At 41.0% G+C, this 20,528-nt stretch overlaps 1 protein-coding gene across 1 annotated transcript in view; it reads right to left on the bottom strand.

Annotated features, from left to right (window-relative positions):
- DDR2 (discoidin domain receptor tyrosine kinase 2) overlaps positions 1 to 20,528 on the bottom strand; it is a 64,897-nt gene that overhangs the window by 32,205 nt on the left and 12,164 nt on the right. Inside the window, exons 2-5 of the mRNA XM_068964516.1 lie at positions 8,810 to 8,912; positions 6,732 to 6,963; positions 6,262 to 6,409; positions 5,780 to 5,885 (exon numbers count right to left, since the gene is read on the bottom strand). Coding sequence (XP_068820617.1) covers positions 5,780 to 5,885; positions 6,262 to 6,409; positions 6,732 to 6,963; positions 8,810 to 8,912 — 589 coding nt within the window. The remainder of the gene's footprint in view (positions 1 to 5,779; positions 5,886 to 6,261; positions 6,410 to 6,731; positions 6,964 to 8,809; positions 8,913 to 20,528) is intronic.

Genomic DNA, 20,528 nt, shown 5'->3' on the forward strand with positions numbered 1-20,528 from the left:
GAAAAAACTGTAAAAAATACAAACAAATGGAGGTTAAACTATACATTTCTAAATAACCAACAGGTTACTGAAGAAATCAAAAGAGAAATAAAAAAATTTCTAGGAACAAATGACAATGAAAACACGACAACTCAAAATCTATGGGATACAGCAAAAGCAGTCCTAAGAGGGAAGTTTATAGTGGAACAGTCCTACCTCAAGAAAGAAGAAAAACATCAAATAGACAACCTACCTTTACACCTAAAACAACTGGAAAAAGAAGAACAAGAAAACCAAAATTATAAGGAAAGAAATAATAAAGATCAGAGCATAAATAATTGAAAAAGAAATTAAAGAAACCACAGTAAAGATTAATAACACTAAAAGCTGGTTCTTTGAGAAGATAAACAAAATTGACAAACCTTTAGCCAGGCTCATTAAGAAAAAATGAGAGAAGAATCAATTCAACACATGTAAGAATTAAAGATTTTAAAATTAAAAAAAAAAAGGAAAAAAAAATTATCAATGAAAAAGGAGAGCTTACAACAGACAATGCAGAGATACATAGGATTATAAGAGACTACTATGAACAGCTATATGGCAATAAAATGGATAACCTGGAAGAAACAGACAGAGTCTTAGAAAGGTTCAATATTCCAAGACTGAACCAGGAAGAAATAGAAATTATGAATAACCCAATTACAAGCACTGAAATTGAAGCTATGATCAAAAATCTCCCTAAAAACAAAAGCCCAAGACCAGATGGCTTCACAGGATAATTCTATCAAGAGCTAATGCCTATCCTTCTAAAACTCTTTCAAAAAACTGCAGAGGAAGGAACACTCCCAAACTCAGTCTATGAGGCCACCATCACCCTGATACCAAAACCAGACAAAGACAACACAAAAAAAGAAAACTACAGCCCAATATCACTGATGAACATAGATGCAAAAATCCTCAACAAAATTTTAGCAAACAGAATTCAGCAACACATCAAAAAGCACATATACCATGATCAAGTTGGATTTATTCCAGGAATGCAAGGATTCTTCAATATATGAATATCAATCAATGTGATACACCATGTTAACAAACTGAAAGATAAAAATCATATGACAGTCTCAATAGATGCAGAAAAAGCCTTTGTCAAAATTCAGCACTCATTTATGATTAAAACTCTTCAAAAAAATGGGCATAGAAGGAACCTACCTCAACATAGTAAAGGCCATATATGGTAAGTCTACAGCAAACATTCTCAATGGTGAAAAACTGAAAGCATTCCCCCTAAGATCAGGAACAAGACAAGTTTGTCCACGTTCACCAACATTATTCAACATAGTTCTGAAAATCCTAGCTATAGCAATCAGAGAAGAAAAAGAAATAAAAGGAATCCAGATTGGAAAAGAAGTAAAGCTCTCACTGTTTGCAGATGACATGATACTGTACATAGAAAACCCTAAAGATAGTATCAGAAAATTACTAGAGCTAATCAGTGATATTAGCAAAGTTGCAGGATACAAAATCAATACACAGAAATCACTTGCATTTCTATATACTAACAATGAAATCAGAAAGATAAATTAAGGAATCAATCCCACTCACCATTGCAACAAAAATAAAATATCTAGGAATAAACTTACCTAAGGAAACAAAAGAACTGTACACAGAAAATTACAAGACACTAATGAAAGAAATCAAAGATGACATAAAGAGATGGAGAGATATTCCATGTTCCTGAGTAAGAAAAATCAATATTGTGAAAAATGACTATACTACCAAATGTGACCTACAGATTCAGTGCGATCCCTATCAAATTACCAATGGCATTTTTCACAGAACTAGAACAAAAAATTTCACAATTCATATGGAAACACAAAAGACCCCTAATAGCCAAAGCAGTCTTGAGAAAGAAGAATGGAGCTGGAGGAATCAACCTTCCTGACTTCAGATTATACTACAAAGCTACAGTCATCAAGTCAGTATGGTACTGGCACAAAAACAGAAATATAAACCAATGAAACAAGATATGAACCCCAGAAATAAACCCATGCACCTACGGGTACCTTATTTTTTGACAAAGGAGGCAAGAATATACAATGAGGCAAAGACAGCCTCTTCAATAAATGGTGCTGGGAAAACTGGACAGCTACATGCAAAAGAATGAAACTAGAACACCTCCTAACACTATACACAAAGATAGAGTCAAAATGGATTAAGATCTAAATGTAAGACCAGAAACTATAAAACTCTTAGAGGAAAACATAGGCAGAACACTCGATGACATAAATCAAAGTAAGATCCTCTATGATCCACCTCCTAGAGTAACAGAAATAAAAACAAAAGGAAACAAGTGGGACCTGATTAAACTTAAAAGCTTTTGTACAGCAAAGGAAACTATAAGCAAGGTGAAGAGACAAACCTCAGAATGGGAGAAAAATAATAGCAAATGAAACAACTGGCAAAGGATTAATTTCCAAAATATACAAGCAGCTCATGCAACTCAATGCCAGAAAAACAAACAACCCAATCAAAAAGTAGGAAAAAGACCTAAACAGACGTATCTTGAAAGAAGACATACATATGGCTAACAAACATAAGAAGATGCTCAACATCACTCATTATTAGAGAAATGCAAATCAAAACTACAATGAGATATCACCTCACAGTGGTCAGAATGGCCATCATCAAAAAGTCTACAAACAATAAATGCTGGAGGGGATGTGGAGAAAAGGGAATGCTTCTGCACTGTTGGTGGGAATGTAAATTGATACAGCAACTATGGAAGACAGTATGGAGATTCCTTAAAAAGCTAGGAATAAAACCCCCATGTGACCCAGCAATCTCACTCCTAGGCATATACCCTGAGGAAACCAAAATTGAAAAAGACACATGTATCCCATTGTTCATTGCAGCACTATTTACAATAGCTAGAACAAGGAAGCAAACTAGATGTCTATCAGCAGATGAATGGATAAAGAAGGTGTGGAATGGAATGGAATATTACTCAGACATAAAAAGGAACACATTTGAGTCAGTCTTAATGAGGTGGATGAACCTAGAATCTATTATACAGAGTGAAGTAAGTCCAAAAGACAAAGATAAATATCATATTCTAATGCATATATATGGAATCTAGAAAAATGGTACTGAAGAATTTATTTACAGGGCAGCAGTGGAGAAACAGACATAGAGAATAGGCATATGGAAAAGCAACCAAATCAAAAAAATAGGCAGAACACCTAAACAGATGTTTCTCCAAAGAAGACGTACAGATGGCTAATAAACTGTGAACTTCTTAAAGGTAGGATCAATGATTTTACTATATTTGAATCCCTACCAAATTCCCTGCATGTAGTAACAGTTGATTAGCAAAGATTTACTAAACTAAACTGAATTCAATTGATCTCTGCTTTCCTCTGTGCCTTCATGTATGGCCTTTGGGTGTGGCTAAGTGAAATGATGCCAAGACCAACTTATGTAAAGGGGGAAGAACAATGACTAAGTAGATGGAAAGGAAGTGATTCGCAATAGAAATCCTGATGAGTCAGGTCTTCAGATAGGGATCAGGAAGCTGAAGGCAGTAGTTTATTCCTAACATCGCACAGAGTCGGACACGACTGAAGCGACTTAGCAGCAGAAGCAGCAGCAAGACAATGAAAGTGCTGTAATTCCACAGTCCTCTTCCTGAGACTCACTAATTTCTCTCTCTCTCTCAACCACCCACAACCTCCATTATGCAGTGTGGGCTTCACTATGACTGAGACCTCTCTGCCAAACTCAACCTGTGCAGACAAAGATCAACTTCAGAGAGAAAAATATTGATCTGGGGTAGAAGAATGGCAAGACTTGGAATCGGGATAGATGGGAACATCTCTTACCCAATCCTAAATTCCTCCTGTATCTGAACATATTCCTCTACCATGGCCTTCCCTTGGTTCACTTCAAGTATCCATCAGTCCTTCTGCTGTTCCCAGTTCTAGCTTCTGCTGTAGTCAGGTCATTCTGGTCCTTATCCCTGATTCCTTTCCTCTGCTCCCTCTACTGACCTCCTTTTCGCCAACAATCATCTCATCCTAGAAACTTTCCTTGTCTATTATAAGTCTTAACAGTCTCCTTCTTTTCACAATTTCTAAAGCATTTACATATATGGAATTCATTCTTTCTGAACTTCTTTATAAGTCCAATTCATTGTAGCTTTAGTTCTTCTGGCCCTTTGTTTCCATAAGTAGGCTATTATTTGTGTTAGACCTCATGTCTGTTTTGAGGGTCAAAAACATGGCTACCTTATCATACTACAACATTTAGCCCTTCTTTTTATAATTTACTGTATTCTTTGTGATTATTTTGCCTTGTTGAAGATCCCCTGGAGAAGGAAATGGCAATCCACTTCATTATTCTTGCTGGAAAATCCCATGGACAGAGGAGCCTGGCAGGCTACAGAATATGGGGTTGCAAAGAGTTGGACCCGACTGAGTGAATAACACTTTCACTTTCACTTTGTCTTCCCAAACTAGGCTCTCAGCTCCTTCCAAATAAAGACTACATCCATTACATTGTTGGATCATCAAAAAACCAAAAGTTCCAGAAAAACATCTACTTCTGCTTTATTGACTACGCCAAAGCCTTTGACTGTGTGGAAAATTCTTAAACAGATGGGAACACTAACCACCTGACCTGACTCCTGAGAAATCTGTATGCAGGTCAAGAAGCAACGGTTAGAACATGGAACAACAGACAGGTTCCAAATCAGGAAAAGAGAACATCAAGGCTGTATATTGTCACCCTGCTTATTTAACTTATATGCAGAGTACATCATGAGAAATGCTGGGCTGGATGAAGCACAAGCTATAATCAAGATTGCCGGGAGAAATATCAATAACTTCAGATATGGAGATGACACCATCCTTACGGCAGAAAGAGCCTCTTAATGAAAGTGAAAGAGGAGAGTTAAAAAGCTGGCTTAAAACTCAACATTCAAAAAATGAAGATCATGGCATCCAGTCCCATCACTTAATGGCAACTAGATGAGGAAACAATGGAAACAGTGAGAGACTTTATTTTCTTGGGCTCCAAAATCACTGCAGATGGTGACTGTAGCCATGAAATTAAAAGATGGAAGAAAAGCTACGACCAACTTAGACAGCATATTAAAAAGCAGGTCCATATTAAAAGGTCCATATAGTCAAAGCTATGGTGTTTCTAGTAGTCACGTATGGATGTGACATTTGGACCATAAAGAAAGCTGAGCACCAAAGAATTGATGCTTTTGAACTGCAGTGTTGGAGAAGACTCTTGAGAGTCCCTTGGACTGTAAGGAGATCCAACCAGTCCATCCTAAAGCAGATCAGTCCTGAATGTTTATTGGAAGAACTAATGCTAAAGCTGAAATTCCAATACTTTGGCCACCTGATGCGAAGAACTGACTTATTGGAAAAGACCATGATGCTGGGAAAGATTGAAGGCAGGAGGAGAAGGGAACGACACAGGATGAGATGGCTAGATGGCATCACCAACTCGATGGACATGAATTTGAGCAAGCTCTGAGAGTTGGTGATGGACAGGGTAGCCTCGCGTGCTTCAGTCCATGGGGTCACAAAAAGTCAGACATGACTGAGTGACTGAACTGAACTGAACTGATTTTACTTTATCTAAATTTATCTCATGATGCCTAGTATAAGTGCTAAATAAACACTGGCTAGTTGATTGATTCATTGAGTGTTGTTCCCAGACCATGATAAAGTATTATTCTCTTCTGGTGGTCATTTTCCTAGTCTGATGATTAAAGTCTCCCAGGATTTACCTGTACCCAACAGCTCCGTCATAGACAGAATCGTTGAGATAAATGATGGAGCCTCCCGGCAGTACAAACTGCTGTCCAGCTGGAGCACTGTAGGACACCAAGCCATCTGCCAAAGGAAACACGGAGGTGTCAGTGCCTTTGGGAAGGAGATGTACCTGCTGCTTAGACCAGCTATCCCAGGGAACTATCTGAGGCTTCAAGAGTGCTATTTTGAGCAGTGTGTCCACCTAGGATTCAATTTGGGCACACAAGGAGCAATCCTGCGGAGCACTCCTCTGCAGCAGCAGTCAGCAAAGTAAGGGTGTGGGGCACAACACCCTGGATGGACGAATAATATTCCTTTCTTTACTCTAACCAGGATGATTAGTAATTCCAGTGAAATGCTTAGTGGAAGTAAATCCTCCTTCTGATTGATTGCCTTTATTGACCAGGGATTGATGTTTTTAATAAAGTTTATAAGCTCTCTCTCTTTAGACACCTACCCAGCCAGACACATCCGTAAAGTTCCACCCTCATGCACACATTCATGGAGTGATCAGTTACTGGGATAAAGCGGACAAATCTGGCCACAATGGGTGGCTCCAAATCCTTTAGGAAAATGTCATAGGGGTTACTATTTCCATCCAGCACCTGAGAAGAAGGAAGAGAAAGAGTGAGGAGATGCAATGAAGTTATGCTGACTCTTCTTCATTCCCCAAGTCATTATCTCTTTGATGGAACTTCTCTTTTTAATCCAAGGAGCAGAATGTAATCATTCACAGCTCTCTCAGCAGCCTTGATATCCCTGTCTGTGCTCCCACCCTATCCTCTTCATCTTGGGTCACACAGTCACAAGGGCATGGCAGGTCTGTGGACACATACACCTGCATAGACAATCTGTGTACTTCCTCTTCTAGCCTAAGTCAAAATGCGGTCCCAGACATCCCAGGGTCTGGATGTCTCTTTTTCTTACCTGTTTCCCATGCCGGTTCCGCCAAGAGATCCAGCGAGTGCCATCTCGACTGTAGTTGATCTTGTACATGGGGGCAAACTCAATGCCATGGCCCCCTGCATGGCGTCCCTGGGTCCCCACCAGAGTGATAAAATGCAGGGTGTGCAAGTCAATCTGCAGAAACTCCTTCAGGTCATCGGGTTCCACTGGAATCTCAGGACACCAGGCTCCGTCCCCTTCTTCTGAGTCCAGCCTTGATGGATGGGGGTTAGGGGAAGAGGAAGGAACCATGAAACCACAGTTATTTGCCAGTCCCCAGCAAGCAGCTGCCAGTCCTGAAGGGAGAGAGCAGGCTGGGAGTCCAGTCCAGATGGACACTTTGGGCTCTTCCCACCAGTCTGACTGTCACCACCATAGCCACTTGTGGCCAGTTCCCTCTCCCTGGGGCACCATGAAACCCAGAAAGACACTCACCACCAAGGAGATGGTAACATGTAGCCTTTACTTCCCACCCTTATTTAGAGGTCTCAAGGGAGGTCCCATGCAATGAAACCCTCCCTACCCTCTATTCTTTATAACAAAGCTAGCCACTCCTTGCCTGGATATCAAGTTATAGGAGTGGGGAGGGAGGAATCATTAGATCTTCAGTGTGGGTTGTGCAATGCAGTGGAATTTCAACCAGCAGGGTGAGCGTGGCAGCTCAGCAAAAAGCCATGAAAACCTATGGTGAGAGTGAGGAGTAAGGGCATGTCAGGGAAGAGTAAATAATCTGGTTTCATTTTATGACCTCCAGGATGACCAACCAGCAAGCAAAACTGAAATCATTGTAAAGCTTATTGTGGGACCCTCTTCCCCTCTTCCCTCTTCCCAGGAATGTGTCTCCTCTCACAGATGATACCTACTCATTGCCACTCCCTTCCAGCCCTACCAGACATTACTCTAATCTTTCACACACCAAGACAGAAATCGTGGAGAAGGTTTATAGGGATGTTTATAGGAAGGCTTAAAATGGATGTTTCCATTTTAATGGAGATCAACACTTTACACCAAAAGAACTAGATTCCAAGAAGAAGGTTATTTCCTAACAAGTTAAATAGTTTTTGACAAGGGGGTTTATTGCTTTAAAGGACCCCTGATATTAGACCAGAAGAAACCTACCATATTTTGTTTATGGATGAGGATGGCCCTTCAGTGTAAGGTATCCTTGAGAGGAGGGAAGAATTTGCTAGATACCTCAATGTCTAATTAAGTCCTTGATGTCTTCTCCTGTGAGTGATGTTTCAGATACTCACCAAGAAGAGGATCAGGTCTCCTAACTCCCAGTGTCCTACCTAATCTGCACTTTCCCATAGGTACCACTGTAGTCCACTTCCTGCAGGAGTTCATGCTGAGAAGAAAGTGGCTAAAGCAAGTGTAAAGTGAAGCCACTCAGTCGTGTCTGACTCTTTGCAACCCCATGGACTGTAGCCTACCAGGCTTCTCAGTCCATGGGATTTTCCAGGCAAGAGTACTGGAGTGGATTGCCATTCCCTTCTCCAGGGGATGGTAAAGTGTCTGCCTACAATGAGGGAGACCCAGGTTCAATCCCTGGGTCAGGAAGATCCCCTGGAAAAGGGAATGGCAACCCACTCCAGTATTCTTGCCTCCCCTCCCAAAAAAGGGGGTTCAAAGCAAGTATACTACATGTCAATAAACCAACCTGCAACCTAAGTGGTGAGGCTCTAGGGGTGCGGTTGCTAGACTAGCACATGGTGTCTTCTCCCATTCCCACCAGCTCCCACCAAATATCATCCTTCTCTGTTAGCCCCTTGAGCCAGTTATTCTGTCCAACCCATGCATGCATGCTCAGTCCCTCAGAAGTGTCTGACTCTTTGCAACCCCATGGACTGCAGTCTGCCAGGTGGTCCATGGAATTCTCCAGGCAAGAATACTGGAGTGGGGTGCCATTTCCTACTCCAGGGGATCTTCCTAATGCAGGGATCGAACCTGCATCTCCTGCATTGGCAGGCAGATTCTTTACCACTGAGCCACCTGGGAAGCCCCAAGAGAGCCATCTGTCCAACCCAGAACTCAGGTGTTTTTGAGGTGCCCATTCTCACCTTCCATATCTGGCAGCGGTGGACTCTGACCACTGACTGGAGGCTGTGATGTCCTCGTCGGGAATGTGGCCTCCTGACATGCCTAGAGGGTAGCGGCATACAGCTGAACCAAGAGGCACCAAAGAGAAAAGAGAGGAAATGCTTTTACTTTTATTTTCAGAGGCCCCCAGCCAGAATGCAGTTGATTATTGCACAGGAAAGAGGGGCTAAATCCCTCTGCAACCCCAGTGTGACCACTCTGACTCTCTCAGCCTTTTCTTCCCGGACTGGCCTCCAAACTTATTAGCATCTGTTTTCCAATCATTGACCTTCAGTCAACCCTATCTTTTGGTCCACATTCTGACAATCCTGTGACGTGCTGATTTATCCTTTCACTTGGTAATAACTCCATGGCCCATCCCCATTTCCTTATTAGCAGACATGCATTTCTAATCAGTTTCCCAACAGCGGTTAAGTCCACGTCCTCATAATTACTAGGTACCTTTTATGACCCATAGCATTTTTTTTCCTTAGACAGCTGATTTCATAAAACTATGGAGCAGAGTTTTTAAAAAAACTCTCCTAAAGGTATTGAACACACGGCTTTGGCCCCATCAGCATCATGTTTTTGCCTCTGGCTAAGAATAATAATCTCTAGAGATGGACTTCCTCCTTCAGCCAAGATAGACTAACAAAGACCAGATTTATTCTCCTGGGTAAAACAACCAAAAAACAGGAATAGTATATGAAAAATTGGGTTTCAACATAATGAAAATCAGACAACAAAGGGCAGCAATCCCTGACAGAAAGGAAACGAAGAATATGAGCTCCACAATGGCAACAGCTTACTTCCATGAGCGCATCCAGGCTGTAGCAGAGGGAGTGAAAACTCAGGCAGCGGCTGGAGGATTTCCTGAGCTCAGAAGACAAAGAAAAGAGTCTGGAGAGGTCAAGGGGACTAAAGGTCTCAAGACATAAATTGCAATAAAATAGAGGATCCTTTGCTAAATTTAAACTTCAGATAAACAATGAATAATTTTTTACTATAGATATGTCCCATGCAATTTAAAAAACTGGGCTGTAAGAGAAGCAGAGAAGTAGTATATATAATAAAAAAAATCAATTGAAACAGATTCATAATTAATACAGAAGTTAGAACGGGTAAAGAAAAACACCAAAATAGTCATAACTGTGTTTCATAGGTTCAAAAAATAAGGAAAGCTATAGAGGATATAGAAAAGTGGTAAATCAAATTTCCAGAGATAAAACGTGATATGTGAGCTAAAATACATTGTATGGAATTAAAAGCAAATCACATATTGGAAACAAAATAATACACATAAAGACAACAGTACAAACTGTTCAAAATGAAACAATGAAAGAAAAGAGACTCAAGCAATAATAAAAAAAGCAGAACATCAGTAAGATATGGAGCAATTTCAAATATCTGGATATACATGTAAATGGATTCTGTGAAGAGGAAGGAGGAAGATAGAAAATTATTTAAATAAAAATGGTATAAAATTGTTTCAATTTGATGAAAATTATAAACTCAAGAAAATAATCTGAAGCAAAAAAACAAATGAAGAAAACTCTGCTACAGCATATCATAATCCAATTGCTTAGAACAGGTGATAAAGAGAAAATTTTAAAAACATCTAGAGGAAAAGGATACTTTATGATCAGAGGACCAAAGATAAAGATGACAGCAAATATCTCATTCAAAATGGCAATTACATGGTAAATAAGATGATTTTTAATGTTATTTATATCTCTTTAAGAGGCAATAGGCTATTTAAACAAAAATAATAATATATTGTGTTTAGGACATATACAAAATTAAAATGCATGACAATAACAGCATAAAGACTTAAAGAGGAAAAATAGAAGCTGTCCTGTTGAAAGGTTTTTTTATACTCTACGTGAAATGATATAACATCACGTGAAGGTAGACTTTATTTAGTTAAAGATGTACACTACAAACCCTAAGGCAAGCACTAAAGTCACATTTTTTAAAGACTTATGGATAGTAAGTCAAGAAAAGATAAAATGGAATCATAAAAATTCAATTAAAGTTGAAAAGAAGATAGAATTAAAGGAAACAAATCGGACAAATAGAAAACAAATAGCAAGAATACAGATTTTATGCTAACCATATAAATACTCCCATTAAATAGAAATGGTCTACATATACCAATTAGAAAGTAGGAATGATCAGAGTGGATTTAAAAAGAATAATCAAGTTTAAAGTACATATAACCTATAAGAAACATATTTTAAATATAAAAACACAGATCAATTATAAGAAAATATGGAAAAAATATACCATGAAAAGTTAATCAAAAGAAAGCTGAATGTCAGATCCAATATATTAAGACAAGGGATAAAGATGGTATTTCACAGTGATAAAGGTGTTCATTCATTAAGAATACATGACAGTACTAAACGTTTATTCACCTCATAACAAAGCTTCCCAACAAATGAAGCCAAAAAAAAAAAAACACTGCCCAAAAGTTATCAAATTCATAATTATAGTTGGAAAGTGAAAGTGAAGTTGCTCAGTCGTGTCCGACTCTTTGCGACCCCGTAGACTGTAGACTACCAGGCTTCTATGTCCATGGAATTTTCCAGGCAAGAATACTGGAGTGGATTGCCATTTCCTTCTCCAGGAGATCTTCCCTACCCAGGGATTGAACCCAGGTCTCCCGCATTGTAGGCAGATGCTTTACTGTCTGAGCCACTATTCTTCAACTAACTCCTTTCCAAAGAAGACATACAGATGGTCAACATATGGATAGTATATGAAAAGAAACTTAACATCACTAATCATCAATGAAATGCAAATCAAAACCACAATGAGACAGCACCTCACATCTGTCAGAATGGCTATTATAAAAAAGATAGGAAGTGACAAGTATTGGCGAGGATGTGGAGAAAGGAGACTGCTTATGTACTGCTGGTAGAAATGTAAATTGGTGCAGCAACTATGGAAAAAAATACAAAGGTTCCTCAAAAAATTAAAAATATGATTACCATATGATCTACCAATTCTACTTCTGGGCATTTATCTGAAGAAAATGAAAACCACACTCAAAACTACATGTTTACCCTTCATTTCAATGGTAGCATTCTTTATAATAGCTAAGTTATGGAACAACATGAGTGTCCTTTGATAGGTGAATGGATAAAGAAGATGTGGGTGGGGGGGGGTGTGTGTACATACATATATATGTATATGTACATACATACACAATGGAGTATACACAATAGAATGATAATCAGTCATAAGAAAAATAACGAAGTCTTGTCATTTGTGACCACATGGATGGATCCTGAAAGCATTATGTTAAGTGAAATAAGTCAAAGATAATAGCATATGATTCACTTACATGTGGAATCTAAAAACCAAACAATCATAAAAAGAAAGGAAAAAAAAAAAAAAAGCTCACAGATACAGGGAACATCAATCGATGGTTGCCAGAGGCAGGTGGTGGCGGATGAGCCAACTGGGTGAAAGGGATCAAAAGGTGCAAATTTCTAATTATACAATAAACATGTCGTAGGGATGTAAAGTATAGCATGGGACTATAATTAATAATACTGTACTGCATACTTAAAGTTATTGAGAGTAGAACTTTAGAACTTAAAAGTTCTTATCACAAGAAAAAATATTTTTGTAACTATGCATGGTGATAGATGTCAACTTAGAGTTACTGTTGTGATCATTTCTCAATATGTACAATTATCATTTCAATATACTGTATCCCTGAAACTAGTATGCTGCTATATGTCAATTATAGCTCAAGGTTGGAATATTGAAATTATTCTAATAATGATTGAATATTTTAGAATACTGAAATTTCCTGATAGAACAACAAGTCAAGGGGAAAACAATAATAAAAGATACCCAGATTAGAAAGGAAGAAGTAAAACTGTCTTTAATTGGAGATAATATGATCAGTTATATAAAAAATTAGATAAAGTTTATACATGGTGAACAGTTGCAATTTAAATACCATCAAAAACTACAAAATACTTAGGAATAAACTGATGCTGAAGTGGAAGCTCCAGTATTTTGATCATCTGAGGCAAACAGCCAACTCACGGGAAAAGTCCCTGATACTGGGAAAGACTGGGGGCAGGAGAAGAGGGAGGCAGAGGATGAGATGGCTGGATGCAATGGACATGAACTTGGGCAAACTTCGGGAGAAGGTGAGGGACAGGGAGGCCTGGCGTGCTATAGTCCATGGGGTTGCAAAGGGTCAGACATGACTAGGTGACTGAACAAGAACAGCAAACCTGACAAAAGAGTGAAAGACCTAAATACGAAGAACTACCCAACACCGCAAAAAGAAAGGAAAGACCTAAAGAAGTAGAGATACACACTACTGCGCTCATGGGTCAGGAGAGTCAACTCGCCCATTCCACCCAATCAAAGTCTCAGCAGACACTTTAGTGCTAATGAACGGATTGATTCTGAAAAGCATATGGAAAGGCGAAGACCACAGAAAAGCTGAAAAACTGAAAAAGAAGATCAAAGCGGAAGGACTAACATCATTCTTTAAGACAGTACAAAACTATAGAAACCAAGACTGTGTGATATTGGTGTAAAGACAGACAAGCGCACCAATGAAGCAGCAGAAAGTCTAGAAGTAGACCCGCATAGCTATGCTTGGGTGCGTGCTCAGTCGTGTCTGACTCTTGGTGACCCATGGGCTGTAAACCGCCAGGCTCCTCTGTCCATGGGGTTTTCCAGGCAAGAATGCTAGAGTGTGTTGCCATTTCCTCCTCCAGGGGATCTTCCCAACCCAGGAATCAAACCGGAGTCTCCTGCATCAACAGGTAGATTCTTTACGACTGAGCCACCTAGGAAGCCCAGTTCACTCCTAGGTATTTGCCCAAAAGAAATAAAAGTGTATGTTCATACAAAGACTTAGGAGTGTGCCTAACAGCTTTATTTCCAATATGTAACTAAGATTGGGAAATGATCACATGTCATCAACAGGTTAAGGGATAAACAAATCACAATATACCCATGCAATGAAATGCTACTCGGCAGGACTGGGATTAGAATGAAGCAAGTGAGCAGCCGAGGGCACAAAATGTCAGGAGGCATTCACTCCCAGGGTCGTGGGAGTGCCAGCGCTGCCTTTGCCGAGGGCAAGCACCAGCTTCCACTTTGCACCCTAGGCCCCTCCTTTGCCTCACCATAGTCCCAGCTCTACTACCCAGTAGGAACAAAAGAGGATGCTCCATCAGCACCTACTACAGCACAGATGACTTTCAAAATGTCTGCTGAGGGAAAGTATTGAAGAAGTTGGGCAAAAAAGAGTCCATGTGACATGCTTCCATTTATACATAATTCTAGAAAATGAAAACAAGTCAATCCACAGTGACAGAAAGACAATCAGTGGCTTCCTAGGGAAGGAAGGAGTGGGCAGGAGGAATTACAAAGGGGCACAAAGAAACTTTTGCAGGAATGGATATGGTCATTATCCTGATTATGGTGATGAATTCACAGGTCTATACATATGTCAAAGCAGACCAAATCATGCATTTTTTAACGTGTGTAGTCTACTGTATGTCAGTTGTACATCAATGAAGTTATTTTTCAAAAAGTAACCTCTGGAATGGGATAACACATTGAGATTTTATTTGTATATTTTTAAACCCCTTGTCAAAGCAGGTAGTCAGGCCTTCCTATTCCTTCACCATTTGGAAGATTTATGTTGACAGAGAAGAAATAAGAAAGAAACTGCTTGAAAACCAATGACTTCCTAGAAAGCCTGTGCTTGTTAAGGGACTGTAGCATGAAGTAGAGATGGCAGGAAGACAGGTGAGATTTCCCTAGGCAGGAAGGTGACAGAGGTAGGGAAGTCACAAGGCTAGCAGGAGCCAAACTCCTCTCCTAGAAGTTCCCTGGAGTGGCTGCAAAGTGTCAAGGAGAAAATGATTCCACACAAGCATTGTGTCCAAGGTTAGCACAGAAACAGCCCAACTGCTGTCCTTGCGAACAGGGTGGGCTTGGAAAATAATGACATCCACTGTAATAATGACACACTGAAGGCAAAAGGCCCTTCTGTGTGTATCACACCAAGCAAAGCTCCTGGATTCTTGTGTAACCCTAGGGAAAGGATGATTCTGGGCCAGCTTACTCTCCCAGAAATAGTATGATTAAGGAAAATCATATATAGGTAGCTTTGGCAAGAAACATGGCCATATACCCAACTGAAACTCTTCTATGTTACTGTTCACTTCCTTTTCCAAGTCAGATTTGAATCAAGAGATGAGCATGGGGATTTAGTTTTGCCTTTTCTTATCAAATATATAATTTCTCCTTCAGAGGTGATTGGTTCCACAGATAATCATTATTCTAGACTCTTAAATGCAAATCTTAAGTGTAAACCTGGGAGTTTCACGAATGAAGCATCAAATTCTCAACCTCTGAACTCTCTAGAATGAGAAATTGAAGGGAGGAGTAAGGGTTAGGAAATTCGAATACAAGATGCCAGTGAGCCAAGATTACTAATGAGTGAGGTCAACATACATTTCAAAATCACACACAGGGCATGGTCCTCTCTTCTGCTCGATTCCATCACTCAGCAAAAGTGGTACCCTGACTTCAGGTCTGCTCCGGCCCCCTGCTTGAAACTTCTCCTACATGGTGTTGGGTGTACTAAATGTTCTAATCTTTAACACCAGTGACTTAATGGCAAGGAAAAGGTTCTGGAGACCTAGCCCACAATCTACATGCCCTAGTCCAGTCTTCCAGAGTACTTGCACGGACGTTTGGGACACAAGTACAGTTACTTGCACTTTGCTTTCCCTTTGCAACTGTCCCTTGTGGGTATATTTCTCTCAGGGACCTCCTGGGGAAGGGGCTGAGCTGGCCAAGGCAGCTATTCCTGGCTCCTTTGGCAATCATCCATGTTGCAGTGCCCTCAATTGCCATCTTGACCCCTAAAACACAATTCTTCACAGTCTGCAAAGTGCTGTCCAATTGCCTACCTCATTTTACCCTTCCAATAACTCAATATGATAGGCAGGGCATGTACTATTATTTTCAAATTATATATATGAGGAAATAAACTGAAGTCCCATGACTATTAAGCAGTAGGGGTTTGACTTGGATCACATTTCTGAGTCCCAACCCAAAGTCTGTCCCAGCGCACCAGACTGCCCTCTCTGCTTCAGCCAAAAGAGCGACTGGAGGCAAGCTGTCTCTCCCGAGATGCAAGCCGCTCAGCAGATCCAAAAGAGAGCTGCTCCCTGGCATTCCCCTCTCCCTTCTGAAACCAAAGCTTGGGTCCCAAAGCTAGTCCTATCCCCAACATCACCCCCAGCATGAAAATCTATTTGAGCATTGCTTTCCAAATCTGTGAGGTTTTTAATGCTTATTTTTATTAACTTTCTCAGTGAGTTGGGGGGATTTCTGTGGTGTTACAGTAGCAAACAAAAGAGACAGAGTACCTTTTGTCACAGAGTTTACATTCTAGGGTGGAAGAGAAGACAGAAAGCAAATAAGTATCTGATCTGAGAGAAGATGGTAAAGATAAGGCAACTGAATACAGATCTCAGTGAAGGAAGATAGCAAACCAGGTGACTCCAGAGGGGAGCACGCTTCATGTAAAGGGAACAGGGAATGCAAGGAACGAGCATTTTTGGTTGGTTGAGTTTGAGCAAGAAGGTCAGTGTACCTTCAGTGGAAAGACTAGCCTACGTTATTATGTAGCATCCTCCTTTGGCCATCTAATAAACTTGTACTTAACTAAAGCAAGCATTTTGGAGGGAGGATAGTACCACTTTCAATAAATTTCTCCTTGCTCTGATTTCTTACATTTCCAACATCTCTCTTATGGCAGTAAGCATACACTGCTATGTAACACTTGTGTCTAGTCCTGTCTCCCTACAGATGGCAAAGTTTTGGAGGGAAAAAGTAAAAGGACTGTGTCTTGTTCATTTTTCTTTTGTTTCTCGGTGCACAACTGGGGAGAGAATAGTTGCTTTAAAACATTTCTTGAAAACAGAAGGTAAATCTTTGAGATAGATATAGCTTAGGAATAAAAAGAAAGCTGAGTAAAAGATTCTCCCTCTGAAACTCATTCCTGGGTCTTTCCATTTCAGCCAACTCCATTATTCCAAAGACTTGAGCCAAAAGTCTTGAGGCCCATCTTTGACTCCTTTCACACTTCATATCCAGTCCATCAGCTGATAGGAGATTCTGTTAGCTACTCTAAAAAGTATTCCCATATCCCATCTACCTTTTGCAAATACTGTGCTACCAGTCTAGGCCAATTTACTGTCCTCTGTCACCACGAATGGAATAAGAATCTTCTACCTGGCCTCCCTTCATCCACCCTACCCTTCCCCATATATCTACTACAATATAAATGAGATCATGTAAATCTTTTGCTCAAAGCTCTCCATTAACTTCCCATCTCACTTGTAATGAAATTAAAAATCTTCACACATAACCTGCCCCCTGACTGTCCCGGACCTCACCTCCAGCCTACCCTCCCATCAGCCACACTGGTCTCCTTGCTGTTCTTCTCAAATGTTGTGTGTTTCTTCTTCACAGATCTGCATTCACTGTTGAAGTATTTAATTTAATAACATAATTATCTTTATAGGCTGGAGGAAAGAGAAGTGGAATACCGTATTTCCCATTTTTTCCACATGTGAACGTCCCTAAAATCTGAATGCATCTTGCAAGCAAATAGTGAGTCATGGTTCATCGGTGTTTTTCTTTCCTTAGAGGCACAGAAAGTAATGACACATCTTAGAGTCAGCAGTTTCTTAAATTCGATGAAATATGTAATAATAACATTCATTTAGAGGCATTTATCAAGTGTCAGGCAACAAGATAAGCGTTTTCTTACTCATTATTTCAGGTTTCCCACTTATTACCCATTTTACCGGAAAGAATTTAAATAATTGCCTAAGACCTTTCATTGAGTAAATACTAACTCAGATTAGAATCTGGCTCTAGAGTCTGTGACAACACTAAACTTTACAACCTCTGAAAAGCAAATGATTTCAAGTGCATTCCTGGCTCCACCACTTAACGCCACAGCCTCTTTGGATCTCAGTTTCCTCCTGTGGACAACAAGGGAGTCAGTCGATGTTCGCTAAGGCAGTGGTTCCCAAAAGCCAGTCCATGGACCAATTGTTTAGAATTGCTTCGGAAGGTTCTGCTGCTGCTAAGCCACTTCAGTTGTGTCCGACTCTGTGCGACCCCAGGACGGCAGCCCATCAGGCTCCCCCGTCCCTGGGATCCTCCAGGCAGGAATAGTGGAGTGGGTTGCCGTTTCTTTCTCCAATTGGGAAGGTTCTAGAATACACATTTGTGAGCCTCTGCTTCTGAAGCTGAGCCCAGGAACCTGCACACTTCTAAAGTGTTCCCGGTGATTCTGCTGTGCAGCCAGTCTTGGGAACCACTCTGCTCCCAGATCCCTCCGAGACTGAACACCAGATGATCTTCTGAGGCCATGCCGGACAGAAAGAGAAATCCATGTTCACAGTCCCACTGGGCTTTCATTCCCAGCTATCATGTATCTCTAGACACTGAGCTGTGAGTGTAATGAGAACTGTTTCCCGGAACATCTAAAGTAAACCAGAAATGGGGAAGGGGGGTCGCCTGGGGTGAATCATGATATTGTTGCAAATAACTTCCCTACCAAGGCATAGCTTATCCTGGGAATAGCAACCAAGAAGTTTCAACAGAGCTGCTGCTGTTGTAGCTGCCTTCATGAAACATTTTGTTTCCATTATATTTCCTAGGTTCAGGGATCCTTTCTATTTTATGGTCTAAGTAAACATATATGGGAATTTACCCTGTTTAACAAAGAGAGAGAAAACCTGAGATCCCACCTGGGATATTCTCCTTGGTACAAAGGAGCGCCAACTCCCTTCCCCAAGGTTCCGGTCTCCTTATCTACCACTGTGTTAGAGCTGTGGTCCTCTGAGCATGCTCCCAGGCCCAGCAGCACCAGCAGCACCCAGGAACATGTTAGAAATGCGAATTCTCAGTCCCTACCCCCATCCTACTGGATCTGCAGATGGGGCCCGGCTAAGGATGGTCCCACAGCCATTGGCACTGATGCACAATCAAGTTTGATAATTAGAGGAACTGGGGGAGAAGATGAGGCTCCAGTTCTTCACATAAAAAATGCTGAATGTCTCAGAGGCCCCTCCTCTTCATCCCCTCCAGTCCTTCCATCACAAAAGGGTTTAAGCCCACTGTGTGTAAATAGCAGAGTGGCAACAACATTGACAAAAACTAGAAGGGCTCTCCCTGAGTAGGGGGAGAGGGGCAGTGGTCTCTGAACCTCTGCCTGGAAACTGATACAAACTTTTTGGAGAGGAAGGATTCAAGATGATAGATGACATGTTATTTCTGCTAAGAGGCAATCAAGAAGTGCGATGTAAACTTGTCCTCTGAGAATCATCTGGTTCATCAGCAAATCCCTCAAATTTATTGGTTTGGCCAAAAAGTTTATTTAGATTTTTCCATAAGATGGTGTGAGGAAATTAACAAGATTGCACCAGTCAGGCTCTCCCACCCCATGTTCTGTAAACAATGACTTTGCATGGTTATGTAATGGCTGAGATCATTCATAGCACTGCACATGTGTATCACGAGGTACTCGCTTGGCCGCGGGCTACTGTGTGCAGCTCACCTGTATGAGCTTCGCCGTGCAAGCCCTGCCTGCTGCTGCACTGGGGCTGTGTTGGAGCGACAGCATGGTTATGTGAAGTGAGGTTATGTTATGGTTATGTTATGGCTGCTGAGTCAGCCAGGAGAGAGGCTGTGTTATAGCTGCCATGCCAGCCAGGAGAGAATAATTGTGTCTGCAGTTCCAACGGCTCCTTGAATCCTTTTCCAGCTTCTTAACTCACGCCTTGCCTACGCTGGGTTCAGCGCACTGTGCAAACAATGTGAACAGTGAGATAGATGGTACAGAAAAGTCAAATGAACTCTTTTGCCAGCCCAATGAAAGTGAAAGTGACAGCCGCTCAGTCGTATCCAACTCTTTGCAACCCCATGGGCTTGCATGGAATTCTCCAGGCCAGAATACTGGAGTGGGTAGCCTTTCTCTTCTCCAGGGGATCTTTCCAACCCAGGGATTGAACCCAGGTCTCCAGGCCATGCATAGCAGTAGTGGAGAAGGGGAGAAATAGCTGAACTTAAAAAATTTGCCAGTCCAATACCTCGTGCAAATTTTTTAAGTTCCGCTATTTCTCCCCGTCTCCACTACTTCTGCGCAGGGCCCAACCTCCACCAGCTCGTGCCTGGAATACTATAATGCCTTCTAGCTCTTCTTCCTGGCTCTCCTATTGTCCCTTCTCCATATAGTAACACAGGTGAGCTTCCTAAAGCTTTATTCGAACATGAACATTCTAACAGCTTCTCATTCTTCTCAAGATAATGTGTCCCATGAGGCCTACATGATCAGGCCTCAGGTTACCTCTCTGGCCTAATCTTGTGCTATCCCAGATCTTTGCTCTCTCTATCCCAGCACACTGGTCTTATTTCAACTTCACAAAGACAGAGTATCCTCCAGCCTGGAGGTCTTTCTAAACATGATGTTCCCTTTGCCTGACACATTCTCCCTTTCCCCTCCTTTATCTCCTAAATCCTGCTCAAGCTCCAGCTCCCAGACCATCCCTTCATCAGGGAGTTTCTATGTGTCTTCAGCTCAATAAGAATTGTTTGCTACATGATCTTATAATGCACTAC

Source organism: Capricornis sumatraensis, chromosome 2 (genome assembly GCF_032405125.1).
Source record: "Capricornis sumatraensis isolate serow.1 chromosome 2, serow.2, whole genome shotgun sequence".
Taxonomy (NCBI): domain Eukaryota; kingdom Metazoa; phylum Chordata; class Mammalia; order Artiodactyla; family Bovidae; genus Capricornis; species Capricornis sumatraensis.